This window comes from Heptranchias perlo, chromosome 19 (genome assembly GCF_035084215.1).
Source record: "Heptranchias perlo isolate sHepPer1 chromosome 19, sHepPer1.hap1, whole genome shotgun sequence".
Lineage (NCBI taxonomy): Eukaryota > Metazoa > Chordata > Chondrichthyes > Hexanchiformes > Hexanchidae > Heptranchias > Heptranchias perlo.
Window position 1 is genome coordinate 2879517 of NC_090343.1, and position 19324 is coordinate 2898840.

General features: G+C 50.3%; 1 protein-coding gene across 1 annotated transcript in view; it reads right to left on the minus strand.

The window, feature by feature from the left end:
- The window catches only part of snta1 (syntrophin, alpha 1), a 45235-nt gene that overhangs the window by 5927 nt on the left and 19984 nt on the right, over positions 1-19324 (minus strand). The window contains 4 exon segments of the mRNA XM_068000165.1: positions 466-596; positions 4608-4688; positions 4691-4813; positions 6121-6344. Coding sequence (XP_067856266.1) covers positions 466-596; positions 4608-4688; positions 4691-4813; positions 6121-6344 — 559 coding nt within the window.

The following is a 19324-nucleotide window of genomic DNA, read 5'->3' on the forward strand; positions in this document are numbered from 1 at the left end:
GGGCGGGAGGAGAGAGAGGACGGGGCGGGAGGAGAGAGAGGACGGGGCGGGAGGGGAGAGAGGACGGGGCGGGAGGGGAGAGAGGACGGGGCGGGAGGGGAGAGAGGACGGGGCGGGAGGGGAGAGAGGACGGGGCGGGAGGAGAGAGAGGACGGGGCGGGAGGAGAGAGAGGACGGGGCGGGAGGGGAGAGAGGACGGGGCGGGAGGGGAGAGAGGACGGGGCGGGAGGGGAGAGAGGACGGGGCGGGAGGAGAGAGAGGACGGGGCGGGAGGGGAGAGAGGACGGGGCGGGAGGAGAGAGAGGACGGGGCGGGAGGGGAGAGAGGACGGGGCGGGAGGGGAGAGAGGACGGGGCGGGAGGTGCCTTGTCCCTGCCTCCAAAATTCCAGCCTGCCTCTGGTTTGGAGCATTCTGAAGCTCGGAGATACAAACAGCGGCCGGTAAGAGGCACTGTGGTTGCTGACCTGGTTGCTATGAGTGGGTGTCGGGAGCTGGGGTTGTTCAAACTCTCTCTGGTCTGTGGTAAACTGCTGTACAAAAGCAGGTCCTTCTCGGTGAGAATAGCAAGAACCGCTTTCTCTGCATCGCTGGACAGCTGGAACAGAAAAATTATAACCATGTTATTCGTGTATTCGAGACGGTTTCCTAGAGCAATACATCATGGAACCAACCTGGGAACAGGCTGTTTTAGATCTTGTGTTATGTAATGAGACAGGGTTAATTAGTAATCTCACGGCAAAAGAACCTCTGGGGAAGAGTGATCATAATATGATAGAATTTCACATTGCGTTTGAAAGTAACATACTTACGTCAGAAACTAGAGTTTTAAACTTAAATAAAGCCAATTACATTGGTATGAGGGGCGAGTTATCAAAGGTAGATTGGGAAATTAAATTAAAGGGTTTGACAGTTGAAAAGCAATGGCAAACATTTAAAGAAATATTTCAATATTCTCTACAAATATACATTCCATTGAGAAATAAAAACTCCACGGGTGATGTGATCCACCCGTGGCTAACTAAAGAAGTTAAGGAGAGTATAAGATTGAAAGAAGGGGCCTATAATGTTGCCAAGAAGAGTAATAAGCCTGGGGATTGGGAGAGTTTTAGAAACCTACAAAGGGCGACCAAAAAATTGATTAAAAGGGAGAAAATAGAATATGAAAGTAAACTAGCAAGAAATATAAAAACGGATTGTAAGAGCTTCTACAAGTACGTAAAAAGGAAGAGAGTAGCAAAAGTAAACGTTGGTCCCTTAGAGGCTGAGACAGGAGAAATTATAATGGGGAATCAGGAAATGGCAGATGCGTTAAACAAATATTTTGTATCTGTCTTTACGGTAAAAGACACAAAAAGCATACCAGAAATAGTGGGGAACTGAGGGGTAAATGAGAGTGAGGAACTTAAAAGAATTAATATCACGAGAGAAACTAATGGGACTAAAAGCCAACAAATCCCCTGGACCTGATGGCCTACATAGAAACACAGAAACATAGAAAATAGGAGCAAGAGCAGGCCATTCGGCCCTTCGGGCCTGCTCCGCCATTCAAAATGATCATGGCTGATCGTCTAACTCAGTACTCTGTTCCTGCTATTTCCCCATATCCCTTGATCCCTTTAGCATTAAGAAATATATCTATCTCCTTCTTGAATACATCTAATGACTTGGCCTCCACTGCCTTCTGTGGTAGAGAATTCCACAGGTTCACCACCAACTGAGAGAAGAAATTTCTCCTCATCTCGGTTCTAAATGGCATACCCCGTATCCTGAGACTGTGACCCCTGGTTCTGGACTCCCCAGCCATCGGGAACATCCTCCCTGCATCCAGTCTGTCTAGCCCTGTTAGAATTTTATATGTTTCGATGAGATCAACTCTCATTCCTCTAAACTCTAGTGAATATAGGCCTAGTCGACCCAATCTCTCCTCATACGTCAGTCCTGCCATCCCAGGAATCAGTCTGGTAAACCTTCGTTGCACTCCCTCCATGGCAAGGACATCCTTTCTTAGATAAGGAGACCAAAACTGCACACAATACTCCAGATGTGGTGTCACCAAGGCCCTGTATAACTGCAGTAAGACATCCCTGCTCCTGTACTCAAATCCTCTTGCAATGAAGGCCAACATACCATTCGCCTTCCTAACTGCTTGCTGCACCTGAATGCTCACTTTCAGTGACTGGTGTACAAGGACACCCAGGTCTCATTGCACCTCCCCTTTTCCCAATCTATCACCATTCAGATAGTAATCTGCCTTTCTGTTTTTACAACCAAAGTGGATAACCTCACATTTATCCACGTTATACTGCATCTGCCATGTTCTTGCCCACTCACCCAACTTGTCTAAATCATATTGGAGCCTCTTTGCATCCTCCTCACAGCTCACATTCCACCCCAGCTTTGTGTCATCTGCAAACTTGGAAATGATACATTTAGTTCCCTCATCCAAATCATTGATATATATTGTGAATAGCTGGGGCCCAAGCACTGATCCCTGCGGTACCCCACTAGTCACTGCCTGCCACACGGAAAAAGACCCGTTTATTCCTACTCTCTGTTTCCTGTCTGTCAATCAATTCTCAATCCATGCCAGTATATTACCCCAATCCCATGAGCCCTTATCTTGTGTAACAGCCATTTATGTGGCATCTTATCGAATGCCTTTTGAAAATTCAAATATACGACATCCACTGGTTCCCCTTTATCTACCCTGCTAGTTACATCCTCAAAAACTCTAATGAGTTTGTCAAACACGATTTCCCTTTCATAAAACCATGTTGACTCTGCCTAATCATATTATGATTTTCTAAGTGCCCTGTTACCACATCCTTAATAATGGATTCCAGCATTTTCCCGACGATCGATGTCAGACTAACTGGCCTGTAGTTCACTGTTTTCTCTCTCCCTCCCTTCTCTCGAATAGCGGGCTCACATTTGCTACCTTCCAATCCACTGGGACCGTTCTAGAATCTTGAGATTTTGGAAGATCAAAACCAATGCATCCACTATCTCTGCAGCCACCTCTTTTAGAACCCTAGGATGTAGAATAGATAGGGGAGAACCAGAGGATGTAACTAGCAGGGTAGATAAAGGGAACCAGTGGATGTCGTATATTTGAATTTTCAAAGGCATTCGATAAGGTGCCACATAAAAGGCTGTTACACAAGTTAAGGGCTCATGGGGTTGGGGGTAATGTATTAGCACGGATAGAGGATTGGTTAAAGACAGAAAACAGAGAGTGGGGATAAACGGGTCATTCTCAGGTTGGCAGGCTGTAACTAGTGGGGAAATGTGAGGTTTTCATTTTGGTAGAAGAATAGAAAAATAGAATGGTGAGAAACTATTAAATGTTGGTGTTCAGAGAGATTTTGTGTTCTCGTACAAGAATCACAAAAAGTTAGTATACAGGTACAGCGGGCAATAAGGAAGGCAAATGGCATGTTGGCCTTATTGCAAGGGGGTTGGAGTACAAGAGTAAGGAAGTCTTACTACAATTATACAGGGCTTTGGTGAGACCTCACCTGGAGTACTGTGTACAGTTTGGTCTCCTTATCTAAGGAAGGATATACTTGCCTTAGAGGTGGTGTAACGAAGGTTCACTAGATTGATTCCTGGGACGAGAGGGTTGTCCTATGAAGAGAGGTTGAGTAGAATGGCCTGTATTCTTAGGAGTAAGAAGAATGAGAGGTGATCTCATTGAAACATATAAGATTATGAGGGTGCTTGTCAGGGTAGATGCTGAGAGATTGTTTCCCTGGGCTGAGAGTCTAGAACTAGGGGGCATAGTCTCAGGATAAGGGGTTGCCATTCAAGACTGAGATGAGGAGGAATTTCTTCACACAGAGGGTGTGAATCTTTAGAATTCTCTACCCCAAGCTCCTTTCTCACACCGTCCTTATCTCATCCTTTATTATCAGGGCTCCACCACCTCCTTTTCCATTCTGCCCGTCTTTTCTAAACGACATGTGCCCTGGAATATTTAATTCCCAATCTTGGTCACTTTGCAACCATGTCTCTGTAATGGCTTTTAGATCAAACCCATTTATCTCTATTTGTGCAACTAATTAATTTATCTTGTTACAAATGCTCCGTGCATTCAGATAATAGACTTCTAGAGTATAGGCCCATTCTATTCAACCTCTCCTCATAGGACAACCCTCTCATGGGGTTTAATTTGTGTTGAGATCCCTTTATTGGGTCTGGAGGATAAACAAATATTACTTTGCAATCTGTGTCAATAGAAATAACATGAGCATTAAAGAGCCCCCAACCTTCCCAAAAAATATTCACCAAATCTACTGCTCCGCCTCTCTCTCCTCCTTTAAGACGCTCCTTAAAACCTACCTCTTTGACCAAGCTTTTGGTCACCTGTCCTAATATCTCCTTATGTGGCTCGGTGTCGAATTTTGTTTGATAATCGCTCCTGTGAAGCGCCTTGGGATGTTTTACTAGGTTAAAGGCGCTATATAAATGCAAGTTGTTGCTGTTGGTTCTGGTGGCATTTGACCAAACGGCATTTCAAAAGATTTGGCAAACACTTTTCCGTGAAGACGTGACCACTTAAACAAGAGAGGGAGAGGGAGTGGAGGTGAGAGGGGTCTAGACTCACCTGCTCAGTCAGCCAGCCCACGTGTTTAATCTCTTTACTCCCAGCTATGCCGGTGCTGCCTGCCAGGGCTCTCATCTCGGGGCCTTGACTCTGGGCAGGAGGGCAGTGGCGTTACCGTGGAGGGCATTGAACCAGGACTGTGCAGTAGCACCATCCTTCACCCGCAGAGAGACCGAGGACTTACCGTCCGCAGAGGAAAGGTCAATGTACCTGAACACGGAAAGAGAGACGGGGGGTGGGGGAGGGCGAGGGAGAGAGGGAGAGGGGGAGAGAGAGAGGGGGAAGAGAGGAGAGAGAGAGGGAGAAGAGAGGAGAGAGAGAGGGGGATAGAGAGAGACGGGGGAGTGGGAGAGAGAGAAATAGAGAGAGGGAGAGGGTGGGGAGGGGAGCAGGAGAGAGAGAGGTGGGGTGGGAGGAGAGAGAGAGGAGGGGAAGAGGGGAGGGAGCGGGGAGACAGAGATTGAGAGGGAGGGGAGAGAGGGAGATTGAGGCAGAGAGGGGAGAAAGGGCGGGGGGGAGAGAGGGCGAGGGGGAAGAGAGAGAGGGGGAGAGAGAGAGGGGGAGAGAGAGAGGGGGAGAGAGAGAGGGGGAGAGAGAGAGGGGAGGAAGAGGGGGAGAGAGAGAGGAGGGAGAGAGAGAGAGAGAGAGAAAGAGAGAGAGAGATGGGGAAGAGAGATGATTATTCACACAAAACAGCCAGAAACTGTGAATCACCAAACAAGAACTCACTTCTCACTGAGACAATTAATCAGCACACACTCCCAGGGACCCCCTGTAAATACTGACACACTCCCAGGGACCCCCTGTAAATACTGACACACTCCCAGGGACCCCCTGTAAATACTGACACACTCCCGGGGACCCCCTGTAAATACTGACACACTCCAGGGACCCCCTGTAAATACTGACACACTCCCGGGGACCCCCTGTAAATACTGACACACTCCCAGGGACCCCCTGTAAATACTGACACACTCCCAGGGACCCCCTGTAAATACCGACACACTCCCAGGGACCCCCTGTAAATACGGGCACACTCCCAGGGACCCCCTGTAAATACTGACACACTCCCAGGGACCCCCTGTAAATACTGATACACTCCAGGGACCCCCTGTAAATACCGACACACTCCCAGGGACCCCCTGTAAATACTGACACACTCCCAGGGACCCCCTGTAAATACGGGCACACTCCCAGGGTCCCCCTGTAAATACTGACACACTCCCAGGGACCCCCTGTAAATACCGACACACTCCCGGGGACCCCCTGTAAATACTGACACACTCTCCCGGGGACCCCTGTAAATACTGACACACTCCCGGGGACCCCCTGTAAATACTGACACACTCCCGGGGTCCCCCTATTCCCCCCTCTCCCATGTTCCCTCACCTCACTCTGCTCACACTCCCTCTCCCCCACTCCTGCCCCCCTGACCCTCACCCTCCCCCCAATCCCTTCCCCCTCCCGGCCCAGATTCCCGAATGGTATTCCTTCCCCCCCCCCCCCGCCCCAGGTACCTGTTCTCGAGATCTGGGGGTCTGGTTTTTCTTCGGATGTAACACATTTTCAGGGGAATGGTCTGCTCCTGCTCCAGATCTCCGTGCTGAGAGGCTGCAGGTGAGCCCAGTGCGGAGTTTCCGCTGCTTGTGGGACTGGACGAGGCCGGAGGTTCCCATCCCAGCACCGGCCCTGAGGAGATGTTCTTGAAGTAGGACGAGACTTCCTTCAGGTATTTCACTGACGTTGAAAAAAAAATACAAAATATAGTCATTAAATTTGCAAAAGTACATCTAAAAGCTGATGGACAGGTACAAAAGATAATTTAAGGCTCATGGAATTATCAAGGGGGGCTGGAATACAGAGGGGTGGAAATGATGTTACAGTTTATATAAAGCTCTGGTCAGACCCCCCCCCCCTGGATAATGCCACATTATTGGGTACAGTTCTGGGCACCGCACCTCAGGAAGGATATATCGGCCTTGGAGGGGGTGCAGGGCAGATTCCCCAGAATGGTACAGGGCTTAAAGGGTTAAATTATGAGGACAGGTTGCATAGACTCGGCTTGTATCCCCTGAGTATAGAAGATTAAGGGGTGATCTAATCGAGGTGAACAAAGATGATTGAAGGAGTTGATAGGATAGATGGGGAGAAACTATTCCCTCTGGTGGGGGGAGTCCAGAACAAGGGGGAATAACCTTAAAATTAGAGCCAGGCCGTTCAGGGGTGATGTCAGGAAGCATTTCCTCACACAAAGGGGAGTGGAAATCTGGAACTCTCTCCCCCAAAAAGCTGTTGAGGCTGGGGGTCAATTGAAAATTTCAAAACTGAGATTGATAGATTTTTGTTGGGTGAGGGGATTAAGGGTTACGGAACCAAGGCAGGTAAATGGAGTTAGGATACAGGTCAGCCATGATCTAATTGAATGGTGGAACAGGCTCGAGGGGCTGAATGGCCTCCTCCTGTTCTGATATTCCTATCTTCTGTACTCATATTCTGAAGGGGCTGCCTCATGTAACTCAGCCCCTGCGTGTGTCGGAAGGCTATTCCACACTTGGAGCACTGTGAACAGTTCTGGTCTCCATATTATAAAAAGGATATAGAGACACTGGAGAAGGTGCAAAAAAGATTTACTAGGATGACAGCAGAACTGAGAGGTTATAACTATCAGGAAAGACTGAACAGGCTGGGGCTCTTTTCTCTAGAATGAGGGATGACCCAATAGAGGTCTTTAAGATTATGAAAGGGTTTGATAGGGTAGACGTAGAGAAGACGTTTCCACTTGTGGGGGAGACCAGAACTAGGGGTCATAAATATAAGATAGTCACTAATAAATCCAATAGGGAATTCAGGAGAAACTTCTTTACCCAGAGAGTGGTGAGAATGTGGAACTCGCTACCACAAGGAGTAGTTGAGGTGAATAGTATCGATGCATTTAAGGGGAATCTGGATAAACACATGAGGGAGAAAGGAATAGAAGGATATGCTGATAGGGTGAGATGAAGAGGGGAGGGGAGTGAGGAGCATAAACACTGGCATAGACCAGTTGGGCCAAATGGCCTGTTTCTATGCTGTAAATTCGATGTAACGCGATGTGGTACTTTATCAAATGCCGTTTGAAAGTCCATATATACATCTACTGCACTACCTTCATCAACCCTTTGCGTTACTTCATCAAAGATCTCAAGCACGTTAGTCAGGCATGGTTTACCTTTAACAAATATGTGCTCGCTGTCCCTTATAAGAACATGAGAACATAAGAAATAGGAGCAGGAGTAGGCCATACGGCCCCTCGAGCCTGCTCCACCATTCAATAAGATCATGGCTGATCTTCGACCTCAACTCCACTTTCCTGCCCGATCCCCATATCCCTTGATTCCCTTAGAGTCCAAAAATCTATCGATCTCAGCCTTGAATATACTCAATGAATGAACATCCTCAGCCATCTGGGGTAGAGAATTCCAAAGATTCACAACCCTCTGAGTGAAGAAATTCCTCCTCATCTCAGTCTTAAATGGCCGACCCCTTATCCTGAGACTATGCCCCCTCGTTCTAGACTCTCCAGCCATGCATCTCCAAGTGAGAATTCATTTTGTCCTCGACAATGGTCTCTAGTAGTTTTCCCACCAATGACATTAGACTGACTGGCCTCTTACAATCAACAGACAGAGGAAACTTGTAATTCAGCATTCTGGGCTGATTTGTGCCAGGTCCCAGGGGTTAAAGGGCAGTGTCTAACCCACTTTCAAAATCATGAATGGTATGGACCGAGTAGATAGAGAGAAACTGATCCATTGGCGGAAGGGTCAAGAACCAAAGGTGAAGGGTCAAGAACCAAAGGTGAATGAGGAAAAGCTTTTTTACACAGCGAGTGGTTAGGATCTGGAATGGACTGCCCGAGGGGGTGGCGGAGGCAGATTCAATCATGGCCTTCAAAAGGGAACTGGATAAATACTTGAAAGGAAAAAATTTGCAGGGCTACGGGGATAGGGCGGGGGAGTGGAACGAGCTGGATTGCTCTTGCATAGAGCTGGCACGGACTCGATGGGACGAATGGCCTCTTTCCGTGTTGTAACCTTTCTGTGATTCTATGATTCACTGCATCAAACATACTTTTTGTGAAGACAGTTCCCCTTTAGTTCACAACAGTACGACCAAAAAACACGAAGGTATTACATCTCTAAGCTGACAATTTGTTTATGTTTGAAAATATGAAGAGTTTATAAAACGGAATTTTTCTGAGGGCTCTTTAGTAAAACAAGTTACTCACTGTTTTCTCTACTCTGTATAAAGCTGCTGGTTTCAAGTGAACATCCTCACACAGTTGGCAAGTGTGTCATTACAAACCAGACAGCACAAATACAGGGAGCAAAAGAATGAGGAGAGAGCGGGGCAGTGGGATTAGTTTGGGGATTGATACAGGGCTATGGGGAGAGAGCGGGGCAGTGGGATTAGTTTGGGATTGATTCAGGGCTATGGGGAGAGAGCGGGGCAGTGGGATTAGTTTGGGATTGACAAATCTATTAGAGGTTTTTGAGGATGTATCTAGCAGTAGACAAAGGGGAACCAGTGGATGCAGTATATTTGGATTTTCAAAAGGCATTCGATAAGATGCCACATAAAAGGCTGTTACACAAGATAAGGGCTCATGGAGTTGGGGAGTAACATATTAGCATGGATAGAGGATTGGTTAATGGACAGAAAACAGAGAGTAGGAATAAACAAGGTCATTCTCAGGTTGACAGGCTGTAACTAGTGGGGTGCCGCAGGGATCAGTGCTTGGGCCTCAGCTATTTACAATCTATATTAATGACTTAGATGAAGGGACTGAGTGTAAAGTATCCAAGTTTGCTGACGATACAAAGCTCGGTGGGAAAGCAAGCTGTGAGGAGGACACAAAGAGTCTGCAAAGGGATATAGACAGGTTAAGTGAGTGGGCAAGAAGGTGGCAGATGGAATATAATGTGGGGAAATGTGAGGTTATTCACTTTGGTAGGAAGAATAGAAAAACAGAATATTTTTTAAATGGTGAGAAACTATTAAATATTGGTGTCCAGAGAGATTTGGGTGTCCTCGTACAAGAAACTCAAAAAGTTAGTGTGCAGGTACAGCAAGCAATTAGGAAGGCAAATGGCATGTTGGCCTTTATTGCATGGGGGTTGGAGTACAAGAGTAAGGAAGTCTTACTACAATTGTACAGGGCTTTGGTGAGACCACAACTAGAGTACTGTGTACAGTTTTGGTCTCCCTATCTAAAGAAGGAAATACTTAGAGGTGGTGCAACAAAGGTTCACTAGATTGATCCCTGGGATGAGAGGGTTGTCCTATGAAGAGAGGTTGAGTAGAATGGGCCTTTACTCTCCGCAGTTTAGAAGAATGAGAGGTGATTTCATTGAAACATATAAGATTATGAGAGGGCTTGACAGGGTAGATGCTGAGAGGCTGTTTCCCCTGGCTGTATAGTCTAGAACTAGGGGACATATTCTCAGGTAAGGGGTCAGCCATTCAAGACTGAGATGAGGAGGAATTTCTTCACTCAGAGGGCTGTGAATCTTTGGAATTCTCTACCCCAGAGGGCTGTGGATGCTCAGTCATTGAGTATATTCCAGGCTGAGATCGATAGATTTTTGGACTCTCGGGGAATCAGGGATATGGGGATTGGGCGGGAAAGTGGAGTTGAGGTCGAAGATCAGCCATGATCGAGGGGCCGAATGGCTGACTCCTGCTCCTATTTCTTATGTTCTTATCTTATATTTTTATTGACGAGTTCAGTCACCGTAAACCAGCAGCCCTGTGTTTTAACACCAGTTAGTGGATGTTTAGCAGCGAGATCAAGCTGTCGTCTCCAGATCGATCTCCGCCATGTTGTTTTGCTGTCGTTAGCTCTGCCTGGCTGGGCCCAGGGACTAAAATAAATCCCCCCACTTCTCAAGTGTTCAGAACAGATTCCTTGCCTAAGAGAATGAGGGGGTCACCAATTACCCCTTCGTGCAAGGCCAGGAGATCGTGAGTATCTGGATAGTCAAAGCAGGATTTACCTTATGAGGAATCTGCTCCTGTCGCTATGTTTCATGGCATCATGAACATGTTGTTTTAAATACATAAGGGGCACGGTTAGTGTGAGTGGTTATTGTTACTGGATCAATAATCCAGGGGATCGTGGGGTCAAATCCCAGCAGGTCGGTTTGAAAATTTTGAATTCGGTTTTTAAAAAATCTGGAAATAAAAAGCTGGGATCAGCAAAAGTGACCAATGAAACTGTCGGATTGTCATTAAAAACCCAACTGGTTCACTAATGCCCTTTAGGGAAGGAAACCTGCCGTCCTTACCCGGTCTGGGCCTATATGTGACTCAGTCCCCACACCAACGTGGTTGACACTTAACTACCCTCTGAAGTGGCCCAGCAAACCCCTCAGTTGTATGAAACTGTTACAGCACTGTGGGAGAACCTTCACCACACGGACTGCAGTGGATCGAGAAGGCGGCTCACCACCACCTTCTCAAGGGGGCAACTAGGGATGGGCAATAAATGCCGGCCTTGCCAGCGACGGTTACACAAATGAAGGTCCCAGCTTTGATCCATAGCAGCGCAGAAGGCCATTCTGCCCATTGTGTCCGTGCCATCTCTTAGCTAGAGCAATCCAAAGCTAATTCCTCTGCCCCGCGCTCTCCTCGTAGCCCTGTGTCTTCAAATATTTAACACATTTTCCCTTAAATGCTGCAATGGTCTCCGCCTCAACCACTCCCTGTGGCAAACCATTCCGTACTCCAACAACCCTCAGAATGGGAGGGGGAGGGAGAAGGAAATGGGAAGAGGGGGAGGAGAAGGAGATGGGGGAGGGGAAGGAGATGGGGGAGGGGAAGGAGATGGGGAAGAGAGGGGGAGGGGAAGGAGCTGGGGGAGAGAGGGGGAAGGAGATGGGGAGAGGGGGGGGGGAGAGAGATGGGGAGAGGGGGAGGGGAAGAGGAAGGAGATGGTGAGAGGGGGGAAGGAGATGGGGAGAGGGGGAGGGGAAGGAGATGGGGAGAGGGGGAGGGAGATGGGGGAAGAGAGGGGGGCTAATCCGTTTCCCCTTTCCTGCAGCAAATCGATGCGCTGCTCCAGTTATCCTGATTGAGATCCGGTGTTTTTAGCACATACCAGGGATTGAAGCCAGATCCTTGTCCGACTGTGGGGAACGTCACAATCACTAAAATAACTCCCCTCCCTCCCGCCCCCTCTCTATCCACCATCAAAGGTGTAACTGGAGTGTCCAAAGATAGTCTCCTGATCTCCAACCACTGACCCTTGCTGTAATTACTGGGCGATATGATAGAAGTGTTTACATTTATGAAAGGATGCGACAGGGTAGACAGAAGCAGACTTCTCCAGTAATTGAGGGTCTAGAAGGAGGGGCCATTGATACAAGATTAAATGTAAGAGATTTAGAATAGAGGGGGGGGGGGGGGGGAGAAACTCCTTCACACAGAGAGCTGTGAGGCCGTGGGATTCACTTCCAGGGTTAGTGGTTGAGACAAAAATTGTGTCAACATTCGGGATTAGATTGGAGAGGTGGATGAAGGAAAAGGGGTTGGAGGGATATGGGAACAGGGGGTAAATGTGATTAGGATTATTTTCAAATGGAGGACAAACTCTGACACGGACTGGATGGGCCGAATGGCCTGGATGGGCCGAATGGCCTGTTTCCATCTCGATGTATAAAGTACACATGCGGATGTCGGCTGAGACCAGGATCAGGTGGTGGTGTGATGCCTTCTGCAGTCAAATAATCCTGCCGTTACTCACTGTGTGGCCCACACGGGTCAGGCGCCTGAGGGCAGCCAGGACCTGGGAACTGAACCTCCAGAGGTGGAGAAACCCGGAGGGGAATATTTTAAAAAAACAAAGCAAAAAAGGAAAGGTTTGTTCAGAGTTTTTTTTGGTTTAGATTAAAAGGGTGACTTGTTTTTGAGGAAAAACTGTTTGGAGAAAAAAAAATACTTTGCTTTGCAAATGCACAAAGTACAATCGTATCATTTGGATGAGGTGACAGAGAAAGGTCACAATCACCCTGGCAACCGTTTCCAGCACAGGCCAGAACCTTCAGGGGAGAGGGAGAGAGAGAAAGAAAGCAAAAGACAGACAGAGAGAGAGAGCGAGAGAGAGAGACAGAGGGAGAGGGAGACAGAGGGAGAGGGAGAGACAGACAGACAGACAAAGAGAGACAGAGAGATACAGACAGAGACAGAGGGAGAGACACAGACAGACAGAGAGACAGAGGGAGAGAGGGAGACAGAGGGAGAGAGAGAGAGCAAGAGAGAGAGACAGAGTCAGAGGGAGAGGGAGAGAGAGAGAGAGAGAGAGAGACAGAGAGACAGAGAGACAGAGACACAGGGAGAGGCACAGACAGACAGAGAGGGAAAGAGAGAAACCAGTAAGCAGCCAAAACTCAACTGTTCTCACAGGTCGGAGAGGAAATGAAGGGCTTTTAAAACAATTAAACTGGTGGGAGAGCAGTTTCTGTTTAATTTCTCTCCCCACCTTGTGGGAGTCCCTTTAACTAAAATTTACAATTTATTCCAGGAATTTTGTTTTAAAAAAGACAGAATGTCAACCTTACAATAACTCTGTCACTACTTGGATTTTTTCGGGAGTTCTGATGTTGAAATTTCCCATTAATTCCTGAACAAACAATAGTTTGTGTTGTGGTTCTCGCCTTTGGCTGGTGTGTGAGTTAATACAAACAGGATAGCTTCAGAATCAGTGTACCTGCCGTGGACATGTACCTGTGCAACACCAAGGCTTGAGATGCAGTGTAGGCCCTTCTTTACTGTCCTTCAAAGAAAGACAGAAGACTTGCATTTATACATTGGGGTGAGACGTTAAACAGAGGCCCCGTCTGCCCTCTCAGATGGACATAAAAGGTCCCATGGCCACTATTGGAAGAAGAGCAGGGGAGTTCTCCCCGGATTCCTGGCCAATATTTATCCCTCAACCAACATCACAAACAGATGATCTGGTCATTTATCACATTTCTGTTTGTGGGATCTTGCTGTGCGCAAATTGGCAGCCGTGTTTCCTACACCACAACTTCAAAAGTACTTCATTGGCTGTTAAAGTGCTTTGGCACATCCTAAGGTCATGAAAAGTGCGACAGAAATGTATGTCTTTCTTTTCTTTATACAATGCCTTTCCAAACACTTCTCAAGGCACTTTGCATAATGAATCATTCTGAAGTGCAATGATTGCAATTGTGCACAGCAAGATCCCACAAACAGCACTGAGGGTGAACGAGCAGAGACTGTTTGGTTTTCGTGGTGACGGTTGTGGAAGGAACCTTGGCCAAAACCGGGGAGAAGTGGCTACTACTCCTAGAACAGGCAGAAGGGACTTCGGTTTGAAAGACGGCACCTCTGACAATGCTGCACTCCCTCAGCACTGGGGTGGGACTTAAACTCACGGCCTCCTAACTCAGAGACAAAGAGCGGGACCGACTGAGGCAAGCTGGACCTTGGGAGTGTCGACGATGGGCCTTTCGTGGATTGTCTTCATGGGACAGAAACTGCAGCGTCTCAAGGGAATACAAGCCCAGTCTATGCAACCGGGCCTCATAATTTAACCCTTCAAGCCCTGGTATCATGCCGGGTGAATCTGTGCTGCACCCCCTCCAAGGCCAATATATCCCTCCTGAGGTGCGGTGCCCAGAATCCACTACATGACCGTAGCCAATAGTGTGGCAGGATACAGATCTCAAATCACTACCCTTCCCACTGACCTGATTCTCTCAACTCCGCAAATTCACCCTGTGGTCGGCCCCACATTCCAGAACACTCCCTCCTGCGACACACAGCCGCCATTGGGCAGGGACTATCTTTGAATTGCATGTGAAGTGGGTGTTTGCGAGGGGAGTTTTGACTGGAGTGTAGTCGGGAGGTTGGTTTCGGAAGAAACATTTGAAAAAGTTTCATCTTCGTCATCCTCAATTTCTTTATTTTATTCGATATGAAGTTGGCAAATAATGAACCAATCAGCAGTCAGGCACCATGGAAGTTGGCAACTACACCAAATGTCAAGAGGCATCTCGGGGAGCAGAATATTTCAGACAGGTTGTCAGCGGAGTCACGAGTCACCCATCACCTCGGTGCCACCAGTGTTACCAAGCGACAACTTGCACTGTTGTCTCCTTCATTCCCCCCCGCCCCCGGGTCCCCCTGACTCTCCCCCCGCCCCCGGGGTCCCCCCTCACTCCCCCCTCCCCCCTCCCCCGGGTCCCCCTCACTCTCCCCCACCGCCCGCCCCCCGGGTCCTTCTCACTCTCCCCCCGCCCCCGGGTCCCCCTGACTCTCCCCCCGCCCCCGGGTCCCCCTCACTCTCCCCCCGCCCCCGGGTCCCCCCTCACTCTCCCCCCACCCCCGGGTCCCCCCTCACTCTCCCCCCACCCCCGGGTCCCCCCTCACTCCCCCCTCCCCCGGGTCCCCTCTCACTCTCCCCCACCGCCCGCCCCCGGGTCCTTCTCACTCTCCCCCCGCCCCCGGGTCCTTCTCACTCTCCCCCCGCCCCCGGGTCCCCCTGACTCTCCCCCCGCCCCCGGGTCCCCCCTCACTCCCCCCTCCCCCGGGTCCCCCTCACTCTCCCCCACCGCCCCCTGCCCGCCCCCGGGTCCTCCTCACTCTCCCCCCCGCCCCCGGGTCCCCCTCACTCTCCCCCCCGCCCCCGGGTCCCCTTCACTCTCCCCCGGCCTCCGGGTCCCCCTCACTCTCCCCCCGCCCCCGGGTCCCCCTCACTCTCCCCCGGCCTCCGGGTCCCCCTCACTCTCCCCCGGCCTCCGGGTCCCCCTCACTCTCCCCCCGCCCCCGGGTCCCCCTCACTCTCCCCCGGCCCCTGGGTCCCCCTCACTCTCTGAGATTGGGCTGTCCACCCTCCCATTAAACAGCCCAGGATTCTATTTGTTCTCTTTCCTGCTGCCGTTGCACTCTGCTGATATTTTGTTTAATTAATTCTCAGGATGTGGGCGTCACTGGCAAGGTTGGCATTTACTGCCCATCCCTTGTTGCCCTGAGAAGTTGGTGGAGGGCATTCTTGAACAGCTGCAGTCGGTAATTTTTTCTAGCAGGTTTGATACAATTGAGTGGTTTGCAAGGCCACTTCAGAATCAACCTCACTGGTGTGGAGACTGGAGTCACATATAGGCCCAGACCGGGTAAGGACGGCAGGTATCCTTCCCTAAAGGACATTAGTGAACCAGTTGGGTTTTTACGACAATCCGACAGTTTCGTGGTCACTTTTACTGAGACCAGATTTTTATTCAAACTGAATTCAATTTCTCAAATGCCCAGAGTTTCGTTTGAAATCTCGTTCTCTGGATTATTCCAGTAAACTCACACTAACCGTATCACAGAGGAAATAGCACGTCAAAAGTCTCATTACCTGCGCATGAGGGTATCACTCTGATTACGTTCCCTTGGTAACTAAGTCAGCTTGGCTCAGTTGTTTGCAATTCTTATCTCAAGAACAAAAGGTCGTAGTTTCAAGTCTCACTCAAGGGCCTGAGCCCAAAATGTCAGCTGACACTCCCAGCCCAGCACTGAGGGAGCGCCGCAATGTCGGAGGGTCAGTACTGAGGGAGCGCCGCAATGTCGGAGGGGCAGCACTGAGGGAGCGCTGCACTGTCGGAGGGGCAGCACTGAGGGAGCGCTGCACTGTCGGAGGGTCAGTACTGAGGGAGCGCTGCACTGTCGGAGGGTCAGTACTGAGGGAGCGCCGCACTGTCGGAGGGTCAGTACTGAGGGAGCGCCGCACTGTCGGAGGGTCAGTACTGTCGGAGGGGGCAGTACTGAGGGAGCGCTGCACTGTCGGAGGGGCAGTACTGTCGGAGGGTCAGTACTGAGGGAGCGCCGCACTGTCGGAGGGTCAGTACTGAGGGAGCGCCGCACTGTCGGAGGGTCAGTACTGAGGGAGACCTGCCTGGTCAGGAGGCACCATCCTTCAGGATGAGACGTTAAACTGAAGCCCCGACTGTCTGTTCTGTGGATGTTAAAGATCCCCTTGCACTACTTTAAAGAGCAGGGGGTTCTCTCCCGTGTCTAGGACAACATTCCTCCCTCAACACCACCAAAACAGCACAGATAATCCGTCACTTTGCTGTGGGCACGATGCTGCTGTGTGAAAGTAATTCATTGTACGTGAAGTGCAGGGAGAGTTTTGGGAGGGTCGGGATTACTCGCTCCGACTCCTCGCTGAACGTTCTCTCAAGTCCGTTCTATTTTTACACAAGTGTTGCACTCGGTGGAATAAATGAATTGAGCAGCTGCTCGTCACAGATTCCAGAATTGCTCCTTCCCTGAGCCCGAAACCTTCACAATCCGTGCAGCTGAATCTGGCTTTAATTTGGAATGTTTCACTGTGTTGCCTCTCAGCAGCTGACAAAATATCCGTGTGGTTTCAGTTTCCTCCAGTAATTTCAAAAAATATTCACCTCAAGCTCGGCCTGCACTTTCCCATTCTCCGATATTGGGGGTCTTTTTCTCGAACATTTAGTTTTATTCCCCAGCTGACTGGCTCTAGGCTTGGACCCGAAGGCAGGCTCCCGGCCCGCCCCCCCCTCCGCCGGGCCAGGCTCCCGGCACCCCACCCCCCCCCCCCTCCACTGGGCCAGGCTCCCGGCCCCCCCCCTCCACCGGGCCAGGCTCCTGGCCCGTCCCCCCCCCCCACCTCCACCGGGCCAGGCTCCCGGTACCCCCCCACTCCACCAGGCCAGGCTCCCGGCCCCCCCCCCCTCCGCCGGGCCAGGCTCCCGGCACCCCCCCTCCACTGGGCCAGGCTCCCGGCCCCCCCCCTCCACCAGGCCAGGCTCCCGGCCCCCCCCCTCCACCGGGCCAGGCTCCTGGCCCGTCCCCCCCCCCACCTCCACCGGGCCAGGCTCCCGGTACCCCCCCACTCCACCAGGCCAGGCTCCCGGCCCCCCCCCCCTCCGCCGGGCCAGGCTCCCGGCCCCCCCCCTCCACTGGGCCAGGCTCCCGGCCCCCCCCTCCACCAGGCCAGGCTCCCGGCCCCCCCACCTCCGCCGGGCCAGGCTCCCGGCGCCCCCCCCCCCCCTCCGCCGGGCCAGGCTCCCGGCACCCCCCCCTCCACTGGGCCAGGCTCCCGGCCCCCCCCCTCCACCGGGCCAGGCTCCTGGCCCGTCCCCCCCCCCCACCTCCACCGGGCCAGGCTCCCGGTACCCCCCCCCACTCCACCAGGCCAGGCTCCCAGCCCATCCCCCCGGCTCTGCTAATACTTTCTGTAGTCTGCCGTCAGGTGACCAGGATCACCCCGGCATTAACTCTCTGATTTTCTCTCGAAAGGTCATAATTGAATCCTCCCCCCTCGACAGGTCTCAGGCTGGACACCGAGTGCAGCAAGGAGAGAAGGAGTGCGTGTCCATTCCCTCTCTCAAATGTACAGGACCACAGTGACAAGGCAGGGTTTTATCTCTAATAACTGGTGAAACCGAGTCACTTGGTGGATTCCTTAAAGGCGAATCGTGTTTAACCAACCTGATAGAGTTTTTTGATGAGGTAACAGAGAGAGTCGATGAGGGCAATGCAGTTCATGTGGTGTAGATGGACTTTCAAAAAGCGTTTGATAAAGTGCCACATGGTCGGCTTGCTATTAATATTGTGGCCCATGGAATAAAGGGGGCAATGGCAATGTGGATACAGATTGGCTAATTGACAGGAAACAGAGAGTAGTGGTGAACGGTTGTTTTTCGGACTGGAGGGAGGTGTACAGTGGTGTTTCCCCAGGGGTCGGTGCTGGGACCACTGCTTTTTTTGATATATATTAATGACTTGGACTTGGGTGTACAGGGTAAAATTTCAAAACTTGCAGATGACACAAAACTTGGAAGTGTAGTGAACAGTGAGGAGGATAGTAATAGACTTCAAGAGGATATAGACAGGCTGGTGGAATGGGCGGACACGTGGCAGATGAAATTTAACGCAGAAAAATGCGAAGTGATACTTTTCGGTAGGAAAAATGAGGAGAGGCAATATAAACTAGAGGGCACAATTCTAAAAAGTGGTACAGGAACAGAGAGATCTGGGGGTATATGTACACAAATCATTGAAGCTGGCAGGACAGGTTGAGAAAGCGGTTAAAAAAGCACATGGGGTCCTGGGCTTTATAAATAGAGGCATAGAGTACAAAAGCAAGGAAGTCATGATGAACCTTTTATAAAACACTGGTGCGGCCGCAACTGGAGTATCGTGTCCAGTTCTGGGCACCGCACTTTCGGAAAGATGTGAAGGCTTTAGAGAGGGTGCAGAGCAGAGGAGATTTTCTAGAATGATTCCAGGACAATGATGAAGGACTTTAGTTACATGGATAGACTGGACAAGCTGGGATTGTTCTCCTTGGAACAGAGAAGGTTGTGAGGAGATTTGATAGAGATATTCAAAATCATGAAGGGTCTAGACAGAGTAGATAGAGAGAAACTGTTCCCATTGGCGGAAGGGTCAAGGACCAGAGGACATAGATTTAAGGTGATTGGCAAAAGAACCAAACGTGACATGAGGAAAAACTTTTTTACACAGCGAGTGGTTAGGATCTGGACTGCACTGCCTGAGGGGGTGGTGGAGGCAGATTCAATCATGGCCTTCAAAAGGGAACTGGATAAGGACTTGAAAGGAAAAAATGTGCAGGGCTACAGGGATAGGGCGGGGGAGTGGGACTAGCTGGATTGCTCTTGCATAGAGCTGGC